Genomic DNA, 14152 nt, shown 5'->3' on the forward strand with positions numbered 1-14152 from the left:
GATTTTTATCTTCTTGGGGTAGAGGGGCAGTGATTGCTTGGGGTGAGGGCACGCCCTCCTGTGGTGATGTTGACAGGAGTTTGGAGGGGGTAAGAGTAGGAAAATGGAGGGTTTAGGTCTTGCCTGGGCCTGCTTGGGGTAGGAAGAAAACCAGGGGATGGGAAGGCAGGGGGATACTCGCAATAAGGCGGGAGGAAGGATTTGGGCGATATGGTGGGCATTGTGTAGGGCAAGGAAGGATATGTGCTGGAGGTGGGATGGGGGGGGGGGCTTGGGGTGGTGGGTTAGGGTGTTGCAGTCCCCTTTGGGGTTCCTAGATTGGGGTTCCCCACTCCCTTCTGAGAGTGCTGGGATGGAGGCTGATCCCTGGCTCTCTTCCCTCTCTCTGCGCCTTTTCCTTGCATCTGCTGGCCTAACTATCTCATCCCTGGTCATGTCCCTATGAAGGTATACCTCTCTGTAATTCCTTGCATTTTTCCGTTTGCTCATCTTTACTAGGATATCCTCTTTGATGGCCTCGTTCCTTAATACTACTTTGATCAATCGCTTTTTGTCTCTGTTGTACCTGGCCAATCTGGAAAAAACTGTTTTGTGTCTCGTTCAGCCCCCCTTCCATTCCTATCTCCTTTAGTATCCCTGACACAGCAGCTTTGTCCTTAGTCCTCCATTCTTCCTGCTTGGAACCTTTTTAATACCTACAATTACTACAGCTTTTTTCCTTTCCATTAGCTGTCTCGTGCATCTAGCTGCCTCCTGTGAAGTTACTGCTTTCATTACAACTTCCTTGACTGTGGACATGGCATCGAGGCTCCTCAGTTTTTCAGCACAGGTGCTACATCCCCTGTTACCTGGAGGTTGTTTACCTGGGCCAGAGTCTCAGGAGGGCCTGTTTTTAGTTTTTTTGTTATCTTCTCTTGCACTGCACTTAGTTCTATCTGCAGCTTACTTATACTTTCCCTCATGTCTGTCAATTTCCCCCGGATTTCCTTCCATGCATGAGCAATCATCTCCATGTATGGCTCGTCTTGTTCCTCTCCTCCAACTTTGTTCTGTTGTCTTACCATCCTGCTTGACCTGTGTGTGTATACTCACCTAGTTGTGCTTGAGGGGGTTGAGCTTTGGCTCATTGTCACTCTGGGGACAGAGGGACAAAAGGACAAAGGGACAGAGGGAAAAAAGTTTTTTCTAACGTCCCTGTGGCTCATTTGAGTACTCAGTTTCCACCAGTGTCCCCTTGTTCGCGTATCTCCCGTGTTAAATAGTTTATCTTTATCTACCTTGTCAATTCCTTTGAAAATTGTGTAGGTATTAAACATGTCTCCCCTTACTCTTCTGTCGCCCAATGTCGTGAGGTGCATTTCATGCAGCCTTTCCTCGTAATTCATGCCTCTTAGTTCTGGGACTAGCCTAGTGGCATACCTCTGAACTTTTTCCAGCTCCGTCATGTGGTTGACAAGGTATTGGCTCGATGCTGGGGCCATATACTCCAGATTGGTCTTTCATATGTGGTATAAAGGCTCTGAAGAAATCCTTACACATGTTTCTGAAGTCAGTTCTGATGTTAGCCAGCCTCGCATACGCCGTCGATGTTATTCTTTTGATGGTCACTTCAGAAAACAGATTTTTGCTTTATATAAACTCCTAAATCTTTCTCTCTGTCTGTTTCGTGAAGGACGTCCTCTCCCATTCGGTATCCAGTGTCTGGCCCTTTATTTCCTCCGCTGAGTTTCATCATCTTACATTTACATGAGTAAATGCAAGGTGATGCAGCCATTTAGCAGTCATTTCTAGCATTATACTGTCTTCTGTCTTAATACTCCTCATTTTTTTGCATCATCAGCAAACATTGAAAGGAACGAGTCTATTCCCCCTGGGAGATCATTTACATATATAATAAACAGCATAGGTCCAAGGACTGATCCTTGTGGGACTCCACTGGTGACACCTCGCTACTCTGAGACCTTCCCCCCCCCCCTCTCACAGTGACTTGCTGTCTTTTGTTGCTTAGGTACTCCCTTACCAGTGGAGTACCTTCCCTTTCACTGCCGTCTGCATCTCCATGAGCGACACCTTTCTTAAGGTGTCGCTCACCACAGCTTCAGAGTTGCTTGAGGCGTCGCTCACCACAGTTTCACAGTTGCTTGAGGCGTCGCTCACCACAGCTTCAGAGTCGCTTGTGGCGTCGCTCACCACAGCTTCCGAGTCGCTTGTGGCGTGGCTCACCACAGCTTCAGAGTCGCTTGTGGCGTCGCTCACCACAGCTTCAGAGTCGCTTGTGGCGTCGCTCACCACAGCTTCACAGTTGCTTGTGGCGTCGCTCACCACAGCTTCACAGTCGCTTGTGGCGTGGCTCACCACAGCTTCAGTGTTGCTTGAGGCGTCGCTCACCACAGCTTCAGAGTCGCTTGTGGCGTCGCTCACCACAGCTTCACAGTCGCTTGTGGCGTCGCTCACCACAGCTTCACAGTTGCTTGTGGCGTCGCTCACCACAGCTTCACAGTCGCTTGTGGCGTGGCTCACCACAGCTTCAGAGTTGCTTGAGGCGTCGCTCACCACAGCTTCACAGTTGCTTGTGGCGTCGCTCACCACAGCTTCACAGTCGCTTGTGGCGTGGCTCACCACAGCTTCAGTGTTGCTTGAGGCGTCGCTCACCACAGCTTCAGAGTCGCTTGTGGCGTCGCTCACCACAGCTTCAGAGTCGCTTGTGGCGTCGCTCACCACAGCTTCAGAGTCGCTTGTGGCGTCGCTCACCACAGCTTCACAGTTGCTTGTGGCGTCGCTCACCACAGCTTCACAGTCGCTTGTGGCGTGGCTCACCACAGCTTCAGAGTTGCTTGAGGCGTCGCTCACCACAGCTTCAGAGTCGCTTGTGGCGTGGCTCACCACAGCTTCAGAGTCGCTTGTGGCGTGGCTCACCACAGCTTCAGAGTCGTTTGTGGCGTGGCTCACCACAGCTTCAGAGTCGCTTGTGGCGTCGCTCACCACAGCTTCACAGTTGCTTCTAGCGTCGCTCACCACAGCTTCAGAGTCGCTTGTGGCGTGGCTCACCACAGCTTCAGAGTCGTTTGTGGCGTGGCTCACCACAGCTTCGGGTTGTAGCGCGGGCGTCTGGCGAGTGAGAAAGACAACGCCTCCCGTGTCCTCTCTTCTGTGGCTCGAGATGAACTTCTAATTATTCATTATAACTCTCCATTTGTAACAAAATTCATTTTATGAGAGACCCCGAGTACAAAGAAAACGGGGGAGTGGAGAAGAAAATATCACTGTTGAATAATAGAGTATATATGTGTATTCATGCGCCATGTGCGTATTCATTCACATATGAAATGATCGAATAAAATAACTAAGATTGTTTAGGATTATTAACCCTTATGTTGCTGCCCCTCTGTGGACTATCACGAAAGCACTTACGCAAACACTTACGAACCTGTACATCTTTTCTCAATCTTTGGCGGCTTTGTTTACAATTATTAAAAAGTTAATGAGCTCCGAAGCACCAGGAGGCTGTTTATAACAATAACAACAGTTGAATGGGAAGTTTTCATGCTTGTAAACTGTTTAAAAATGTAACCAAAGCCGTCAATGATTGAGGAAAGATGTACACGTTCGTAAGTACTTGCGTAAGTGCTTTCGTGAATCTGGCTCGAGGAGGATGAGTTCCAGCTCTTGGTCATCGCCTTGTAAATAATGGCGTCGCCTGTGAAATGACTCCAGACCCTAATAGCCTTATATAGATCACCTCACACACCTGCCCGCTCCCCCCACCCCCCCCCCCCCCCCGACACACACACGTGCCTGTGATGGTGTATGGGTGTGGACCTCCGTAAGGTGGGGACAGCTGGCAACTGTGTGGGGGTCAGGAGGTGGTGGTGGACCGTCCCGGCGCGGCTCAGTCACGCGGCCGCCACGGTCTCGTCAACACCTCGCAAGGCGACGCTTGCCAACCGGTCCATTCGCGCTCCTTGTGTATACCGTCTTGGTGGTACACTCTTACAGTGCTTACAAGTAAATTCCCACTTTCTATTTCATTCGCTTGTTATTGCCGACGTGTTGTTTAACAAACTCTTCGCTCTCGTGTTACTGCTCGAGATATTACTCTTAAAATGTTATTAGTATGTTTTATCGTTTTTTCTTTAGTTCTCCATTTGATCTCTGGTTAAAGTGAGGCGTTGGTCTTTTACAAACGAAAATTAAACATAAATAATGAACGCAACTGTGATTAAGAAACACATGCAAGCATAAACATCAACCAGTCCTCATGCAATGTGCAACATCTCTATTTCCACCCAAGGGGTTACTTGTGCACGAATCCTTATACAATGCCCAAGTCAGCATTGGAAATTGTACGTATTTCTTGACAGAACACTTCCGCAGGAAATGGGACATCAATAGGTTCAGGGTTTGTTGACTCTTGTACCTATTTTATGGCTAACCTTTCATGCATGCCGATTTCTTATGTTTTTTTCGTTGAGAAAGAAAATTAAACAAAAATTGCAATTCAGAGTTCATTTAACATTCCTAATGGTCCTAACGCGTTTCGTTAAAGAACTCCTTAGCATCCTCGGAGGCGAAATCTATTACACCTCCTAAAATGTGTAAAATTGACTTTAAAGCTAATTTGTCAACATTATTCTTAAGTAAGAATGAACATAAGATATATAAAATATTCGTGCAAGAATCCCTGTTGTGACCCATGGAGTGATATATATATTGTATAGCCCTAGCTTTATTAATAATTATTTATTAATAACTATTATCGATAATGTTTGTTCATTGATGCATTGTGCATTGATAGATACACTTGATTCAAAGCTTATGATATATATTTTGTTTTATGTTCAGTGAAAAGTAACTCAGCAATATTCACCTAACCTAAATCACCCGATTATTCATTCATACTGCCTAATCGAAGTTAATTTTTAATAGCAGTCGAAATTTTCTTAAATTTCAATTCAGGTATGGTAATAATATCTCTACTGTATTTAAAAATATTCTCACGAAGCTTTACCAACTAGGCCAGGGAGGGGAGAGAGAGAGAGAGAGAGAGAGAGAGAGAGAGAGAGAGAGAGAGAGAGAGAGAGAGAGAGAAGAGGTGTAATTTAGACATACATCTCTATTAGCTATATATAGACGTTTATACACTGCTATTAGAGTTATATATAAATATATATACCTATATTTGCTTTATGTATAAAATGAGCAAATTGTTGACAAATATAGATCTTTAATAGATGTTCATCCATTTACTTATTCTAAGACCGGACCAAGAAAAAGACAAAATAATGACTGAAAGAGAGACACCGAGTCAGACATGCACAAAGAGAGAGAGAGAGAGAGAGAGAGAGAGAGAGAGAGAGAGAGAGAGAGAGAGAGAGAGAGAGAGAGAGAGAGAGAGAGAGACTGACAGAAAAACACATACACAAGAGGGCTAGGGTAACTGGGTCAACCGGGTATACCACCTACTATAATATATATATATATATATATATATATATATATATATATATATATATATATATATATATATATATATATATATATATATATCTATATATATATATATATATATATATATATATATATATATATATATATATATATATATATATATATATATGCACAGACTACCCTATTCCAGTACCTGAAGTTTATAACTAAGTTATAAACTTCAGCTACTGGAATAGGGTAGTCTGTGCATTAAGCATTTGGCACTGAGTTTTCCCATATAACAGGAATCGATGAAAGAGCATCAGAGGTCCCACACTATCTCATTGCCTGGGAGAGGATTGGAGTTCTGGTTGGTTAAATACCCCAGAATTCCTACCTCTCTTATGGCTTTGAAGTATGGTGTAGTGGATACAGCATGCAAATGCCACCTTGTTGGCCAGTGTTCGAGTCCCCTGGTGGGTTGAGTGTCAAAAAAGTTATATATATATATGCCGTACCTAGTAGCCAGAACGCACTTCTCAGCCTACTATGTAAGTCCCGATTTGCCTAATAAGCCAAGTTTTCATGAATTAATTGTGTTTCGACTACCTAACCTACCTAACCTAACCTAACCTAACCTAACTTTTTCGGCTACCTAATCTAACCTAACTTATAAAGATAGGTTAGGTTAGGTAGGGTTGGTTAGGTTCGGTCATATATCTACGTTAATTTTAACTCCAATAAAAAAAAATTACCTCATACATAATGAAATGGGTAGCTTTATCATTTCATAAGAAAAAAGTTAGAGAAAATATATTAATTCAGGAAAACTTGGCTTATTAGGCAAATCGGGCCTTGCATAGTAGGCCGAGAAGTGCGTTCTGGCTACTAGGTACGACATATATATATATATATATATATATATATATATATATATATATATATATATATATATATATATATATATATATACGTGTGTGTGTTCTCTGTAAACTGTAGCATTGCAAAAAAATAAAATAAAACATACAAAAAAATAATAGGGGTGGTAGGAGAGGAAAAGATTAAAGTATTCAGTGAGAATCCACAAGATCTTCTCTGAATGCTCTTTGTTTTCTTCTTCGAGGATGTGGGTCCCTGCAATTGCACCAGAGGTGGTGCCCCTGATATATATATATATATATATATATATATATATATATATATATATATATATATATATATATATATATATATATATATATATATATAGAGAGAGAGAGAGAGAGAGAGAGAGAGATCTTTTGTTTATTCCAATAATACTTAAGACATGAATTACTGACTCAATTATGTTAGATTTCGTTAAGTTAGGTTTGATCAAATTTCTATGTTAATTTTAACTCTAATAAATGTCAAATTATATATAATGTAATGGAAACTTAATCACCCGATACAAATTTTTGTAAGTATAAAATTTAAGAAAAATTCGGGTTGTTAGTCAACAAGCGAGATTTTGATAAAAGGTGTATTCCTGGTGCGGTGTGGGTGACGTGAGGGTGGTGTAAGTTGAGGGCATTCAGTGATCAAGCAACGAGTCTAATGCCCTTGTTACAGTAAGTTTTCCTGCTTACACACAGCCCTACTGCTGCTTCTGCTGCTGCTTTAGTTGGCTCCTGTTTCTACTGGAGTTGGGTCTTGCTTCTGCATCAGTAGTTGCACTCTGCTGCTTGAGTGTGGTCTTGCTGTTGCATCAGTTGGTCTCATCTTTTGATTCTGCTTCAATTGAGCCCTCTGTTGCTGCTGTTGCTTTCTGGTCTTCCTGCTGCACCTGCTTGAGCTGCTCTTGTTTATGTCTGATCGTGCTGTTATCAGTAGGGGATTGCAGAATCAATCTCCAGTTACTGCCAGTAATGATCCAGCTTGTGCTGGAGTCCCATGTGTACTTCACAAGTCCTGTAATGAGTCTATCATATCACAGAATTGTTTACTGCTTCTTGAAAACTCCTATTACGTTTGTTGACCAGACCACACACACTAGTAAGTGAAGGGACGACGACGTTTCATGGAATGGTCCAGGACGGTCCAACGAGAAAGGTCCAGGACGGACCGAAACGTTGTCGTCCCTTCACTTTCTAGTGTGTGGTCTGGTCAACATACTTCAACCACGTTATTGTGACTCGTCGCCTCTTATTACGTTTCTCTTCCTCAATTGGAATTACAGAAGAGCACAGACAGCAGACCTAATGTTCCGTAACCATCCTCTCTGCTTTATAGAGATTTTCTTTAAAAAATGATGACGGTCTTTACTGTCTATTGACTGGAAGTGGGTTTCCTGTCTATTGACTGGAAGTGGGTTTCCTGTCTACTGACTGGAACTGGGCTTCCTGTCTACTGACTGGAAGTGGACTACCTGCTGATTGGAAGTGAACTTCCTGTCTACTGACTGGAAGTGGACTACCTGCTGATTGGAAGTGAACTTCCTGTCTACTGACTGGAAGTGGACTTCCTGTCTACAGACTGGAAGTGGACTTCCTGTCTACAGACTGGAAGTGGGCTACCTGCTGATTGGAAGTGGACTTCCTGTCTATTGATTAGACGTGGGCATCCTGTCTATTGACTGATAGTCGGCTTCCTTCTCATTTTTATAGGAAGTGGCTCCTGTTTATTTTTGTCAGGAAGTGAGCTTCCTGTCTATTTTGACATGAAGTGAGCTTCCTGTCTATTTTGACATGAAGTGAGCTTCCTGTCTATTTTGACATGAAGTGAGCTTCCTGTCTATTTTGAATAGAATTTGATTTCCTGTCTATTATGACTAGAAGTGGGTTTCCTGTCTATTATGACTAGAAGTGGGTTTCCTGTCTATTATGACTAGAAGTGGGTTTCCTGTCTATTATGACTAGAAGTGGGTTTCCTGTCTATTATGACAAGAAGTGGGTTTCCTGTCTATTATGACCAGAAGTGGGTTTCCTGTCTATTATGACAAGAAGTGGGTTTCCTGTCTATTATGACTAGAAGTGGGTTTCCTGTCTATTATGACTAGAAGTGGGTTTCCTGTCTATTATGACTAGAAGTGGGTTTCCTGTCTATTATGACTAGAAGTGGGTTTCCTGTCTATTATGACAAGAAGTGGGTTTCCTGTCTATTATGACCAGAAGTGGGTTTCCTGTCTATTATGACAAGAAGTGGGTTTCCTGTCTATTATGACCAGAAGTGGGTTTCCTGTCTATTATGACTAGAAGTGGGTTTCTTGTCTATTATGACCAGAAGTGGGTTTCCTGTCTATTATGACTAGAAGTGGGTTTCCTGTCTATTATGACTAGAAGTGGGTTTCCTGTCTATTATGACTAGAAGTGGGTTTCCTGTCTATTATGACAAGAAGTGGGTTTACTGTCTATTATGACCAGAAGTGGGTTTCCTGTCTATTATGACCAGAAGTGGGTTTCCTGTCTATTATGACCAGAAGTGGGTTTCCTGTCTATTATGTCTAGAAGTGGGTTTCCTGTCTATTATGACTAGAAGTGGGTTTCCTGTCTATTATAACTAGAAGTGGGTTTCCTGTCTATTATGACGAGAAGTGGGTTTCCTGTCTATTATGACTAGAAGTGGGTTTCCTGTCTATTATAACTAGAAGTGGGTTTCCTGTCTATTATGACTAGAGGTGGGTTTCCTGTCTATTATGACTAGAAGTGGGTTTCCTGTCTATTATGACTAGAAGTGGGTTTCCTGTCTATTATGACTAGTAGTGGGTTTCCTGTCTATTATGACTAGTAGTGGGTTTCCTGTCTATTATGACTAGAAGTGGGTTTCCTGTCTATTATGACTAGTAGTGGGTTTCCTGTCTATTATGACTAGAAGTGGGTTTCCTGTCTATTATGACTAGTAGTGGGTTTCCTGTCTATTATGACTAGAAGTGGATTTCCTGTCTATTATGACTAGAAGTGGGTTTCCTGTCTATTATGACAAGAAGTGGGTTTCCTGTCTATTTTAGAGACATACAGATCCCATACTGTGACACCTTCCCCCCCCCCACACTGTGATACCTTCCCCCCCCCCACACTGTGACACCTTCCCCCCCCACACACTGTGACACCCTCCCCCCCCACACTGTGACACCTTCCCCCCCCCCCACACACTATGACACCCTCCCCCCCCCACACTGTGACACCTTCCCCCCCCACACTGTGACACCCTCCCCCCCCACACTGTGATACCCTCCCCCCCCACACTGTGATACCTTCCCCCCCCCACACTGTGACACCTTCCCCCCCACACTGTGACACCCTCCCCCCCCACACACTGTGACACCCTCCCCCCCCCACACTGTGACACCCTCCCCCCCCCCACACACTGTGACACCCTCCCCCCCCCACACTGTGACACCCTCCCCCCCCACACACTGTGACACCCCCCCCCCCCCCACACACTGTGACACCCTCCCCCCCCACACTGTGACACCCTCCCCCCCCCCCCCACACTGTGATACCATGGCTACAAAATCTTCTTTCACTGTCAAAGATCCTTTTCTTTTGTTATTATAATTTCATTCATTGTTATTATTTCTTTCAATGTCATAACATTATTTGTTTGAATTTCATTCGTAGTTATAATGTATTTTATTGTCGTAACTTTTTTATTGTTATACATTTTGTCGTAGTTATTACTTCGTTCATTGTTATAAATTCTTTCATGGATAAAACTTCTTTCATGGATCTAACTTCTTTCATGGATAAAACTTCTTTTATGGTTATATCTATTTTAGTCTCCTACCTTTTAATAACTTTATTCACTGTTGCGCCACTGCTTTCGCAAATATTTACCCATCTTGTTTTCATTCACCTTCCTTTCAATATCATTCATATTTCTTTCATTGATAAACAGCGTTCTTTCACTGTTAATCAATCATTCATTTACTTCAGTAAGATTGTGATATAGTCCTACACACACATTTGAGTCATACACTTCGCTTTCAATATCTTAGACACTGCTTTCATTGCTATACACCTTGCTTTCATTGTTATACACTGTGCTTTCACTGTATTTTGCATTCACGTATACCATTCTTTCTATTTTGGACGCATCCTTTACTTTTTGATACTTCTTTCATGTATATATGCCTTTCATATTGATAGATACATTTCAAGCTTCTATCACCATATATATATATATATATATATATATATATATATATATATATATATATATCTTCCTCTCTCTTTCCCTATTTCTGTTTTCTTCTTACCCCAAACCAACAACCTCACCCAGATTCTTTCTCTACTCCACTCCTATTTCTTCATATTCTAGTACTATTTCTACCTTTCTCTCGTTCTCTTATATTCTTTGCTCGCCCATCCTCTTCCTGTATACTCTCTGTTCCGCCACTTACTAAATACTTTACTGTACCTCTCAACCTCCCTCGCAGCCCATCCTCCTCTTCCTTCCCATCATCTTATACATAGGTGGGTGCAGGAGCAGAGTACTTCTTATCTCTTGTTAGTATTCTTAAGATCATCAATGAGAGGGGCAAGCTTTAAGTCTGATATTATTGGGTTTTCCTGGAAAATCAGCATGTCGGAAAATCCGACACCATTTAATAATCATACAGATAATAGCTGTATTACCCACAAGTTACCCATAGAAAACGTAACTTGTAGTGGAATTACCGTCTAAAGAAAACGGGATATCATCACCACATACTATTATAATTCACCAGCTATTCTGCTGGGAATTGTTCTTAAATACATTAGTCTTTGGACTTTACCATCATAAAAACATCTTATATAAATTAACTTAATTATCAATATTAAAGTAGAGTAAATGTGACCCTTCTATCACTTTCTGAAATCTGGACAAAGTAGGCCAGGCGTCAGAGGGAGGAAGGAGGCAGCCATTGTTGTGTCACCTCCGAGACGTGTGGAGCAAATTCGGCTCCTATCATTCTGGACAATGTCGGCCAGTAACGTCAATAGGATGGAGTGTTAAACAGCCATTGTTTATACTAGACCAGAGGCTCACACGGGAGCAAATTCGGCTCCTGTTAAATTTACTTGGACGTAGTGTTATGGAAACCAAAGGTGTACCATTTTTCAACACGCTGTCTACAAATTCAAGTTAAGTGTCTATCCGAAACCCGTTTATCATTCATTTATGGCCATTAATGTCAGGATATAGGGTGACCCGGTTAGATCGCGAAATCGCCTCAAACTAAAGGTAATTAAGCCAGGTCTTCAATGTTCCATGTACTGTATAGTGTTTTCTCTGATATAACTTGTCATATATAGGATTCTGGCTTCACAGTTAGCGCCCTTTTGACAGGTCAAGACGAGGAAGAGTTTGTGCACCAGTTACCTGGGTGATGAAAGCTACCTCAAAGAGGATAATTTGGTGTCTACACCCTAGTTATACCTGGTGGACTAACCTGCTGTACTATAAGATAAGGAACCTCTTCAATGTATGTAGTTACTGTAGTTTGATTGGCTGCATATATATTAATTTAATAAACCCCCCTAATGTGTAGAGGATCGATTTGTGAGATTGAGATTATTGCAGAAATACAGTCCACTTAACATTATACAAATTGCTATCGAAGTATACAAATTAACGTAAATATAAATTCTATATAAATTCATATAAATTAAATAAATATAAATCTCACAGGTCGGTTCCCACATTATTTGGTCATCTTCAAACCGGATGACGGATTATTTGATCCTTTGAACCCACATTTGGTCATCTTAGTACCGGATGAACCAGTTAACCAGTGGATTCATTAAATAAACTAGTGCAGTGTTATTTAAACAAAGCCTGCAGTCAAGACGGCAGCGTAGCCTCGAGGGAGCTCAGGAGCCTCCCTCAGCCCAGTTCAGCTTCGTCAGCGGTTTCATGCACACCCACAGATATTTGGTGGCGTGTTATTTCGTGAAATGACAGCGCTAATATAGAAGCCAGCCTAATTAGTGACTGTGTCTTCGCGATATTGTTCACGGATTTCGTGGTGTTACATTTCGCGAGAGATTATCCACGAATTTTGTGGACTTTATTTCGCGAGGTCACTAATAACATTTAATACTTCTAGATAATATTAGAAGTTTCATAGAGGCTAATTAAGAGGCTATTATCAATAATTGTGTATATTATTTCTCCAAATAGAGAATTATTTAATATATATTGCACTAGTGATCACAGTATAATATTTACTAATTGCCAACCCACAACAGGGTAGGATATGACTAGTTGAACTATTATTGTTCATCCTAGTCCCATTATTACAATAGTCAGTTGTACTATATTGAACAACCTAACACCATTAATGAATGGTCCAGACCCTATTTTGGGTGTAATTTTTATCAACTCGAGTTGAGTTGTATATATAATAAATTACTTATGATCATTACACCTTTGAGTGATTAATTAGTGTCTCTACCATCCTAGGGTGATATAGAAGAGCTAACCTAAAGGTACTTCCAGTGACACTGGTTTATCACTCAAATCATTAGTGTGTATGATTGTATATATATAATGTGTATTAATTTTAAGTGCTAACCTCTAGTAGAGGTAGGATTATTGCCTAGTGAGTTCAGAATTTACCCTAGGCTACCATTAGAGCTTGTTCAGTATTATGAGCAGCCCAAGTACAAGCCCCACAAGGCTTCACCAACTAGCCAGTATGGATAATGCAGGGAGAATGAAAAGAACCCTTGCAGGTCTTAAAGGCCACTTAACAAGACAGATCAAGAAATGTGAAGATTTGTCACAACAATCAACAGTTGATTATGCTGACCTGGAAAGCTATTATCAAGCAGCTGCAGGTAAATTTGAGCAAATCAAATGCCAAATGGCTGTCCTTGTGGGGACAGACTACTACCATCAATTCATCGGTAGCCCTACTAAATATCAGGGTATAACCATGTTAAACTCTGCAGGAGGTAAATTACTCTCAGGCCCAGTATCAAGCCTGAGGAGACCTATGCCTGCAGATAAACAATACCAATAGAAATCTAAATTTGTCAGCTGATTATATTTCTCCAGTAGCATTATACTAAGGAGATTACAGCTGACTATACCAACAGAGGTTGATGTTAGTATCATCATTTAAAGCTGGAGATGAGTTCATGAGGCCTCAGTGGCAAATCAGTGAACAGTAGCCTAAAACAGCTACAAGTCACTGCGACCAATGTCACTGATCCCACTGCAGTCTCAGAACCATACTTTACTTTAATGATGAGCTATTCAATCCTCTGAATCAATTAACTAAATTAAACCCCAATAAATCTGATGACTGATTTGATACATTTATTATTTAATCAAGATGTATTCCATGGGCCTCAGTGTTTATATATCAGTGACCAGTTACCTGAAGAAACTTCAAGTTATATCTAATGTCACTGATCTCACTGCAGTCCCTGAATCATACTTGACTGTAGTACTTGATCACATCCAGTCTTCTGGGTTAAATAATATGTAATAAGGCTTGAATATTAGCCTTTCAAGAGTTGACAGGGAAATGAAATCGCATTAGACTTCTAACCCCTGCAACTCTAGTACGGGGCATCCGTCCTGTACGAACAGACGCACAAATGTGTGATTAATCTAATAATTCGAAGGAGGAGTATCGGTGTTCGTCTGTTCTAATAGGACTTCGACCCGTGAGCAGCCCCCTGGGGAATTATGTCGGAAAATCCGACACCATTTAATAATCATACAGATAATAGCTGTATTACCCACAAGTTACCCATAGAAAACGTAACTTGTA

General features: G+C 41.6%; 2 protein-coding genes across 2 annotated transcripts in view; one reads left to right on the forward strand and one right to left on the reverse strand.

Annotated features, from left to right (window-relative positions):
- Window positions 1-2016: 2016 nt before the first annotated feature.
- On the reverse strand, window positions 2017-4444 carry LOC138371091 (uncharacterized). Its single transcript, XM_069335779.1, has 2 exons — window positions 4434-4444; window positions 2017-3148 (listed from the first exon to the last, which is right to left on the reverse strand). Exons 1-2 carry the CDS (start codon window positions 4442-4444, stop codon window positions 2017-2019), a joined length of 1143 nt encoding a protein of 380 aa, XP_069191880.1.
- LOC138372043 (protein O-mannosyl-transferase TMTC4-like) overlaps window positions 3904-14152 on the forward strand; it is a 208919-nt gene continuing 198670 nt past the window's right edge. Inside the window, exon 1 of the mRNA XM_069337162.1 lies at window positions 3904-4005. The gene's annotated coding sequence lies outside the window, so the exon portion shown is untranslated. The remainder of the gene's footprint in view (window positions 4006-14152) is intronic.

The sequence above is a fragment of the Procambarus clarkii genome, chromosome 4, assembly GCF_040958095.1.
Source record: "Procambarus clarkii isolate CNS0578487 chromosome 4, FALCON_Pclarkii_2.0, whole genome shotgun sequence".
Taxonomy (NCBI): domain Eukaryota; kingdom Metazoa; phylum Arthropoda; class Malacostraca; order Decapoda; family Cambaridae; genus Procambarus; species Procambarus clarkii.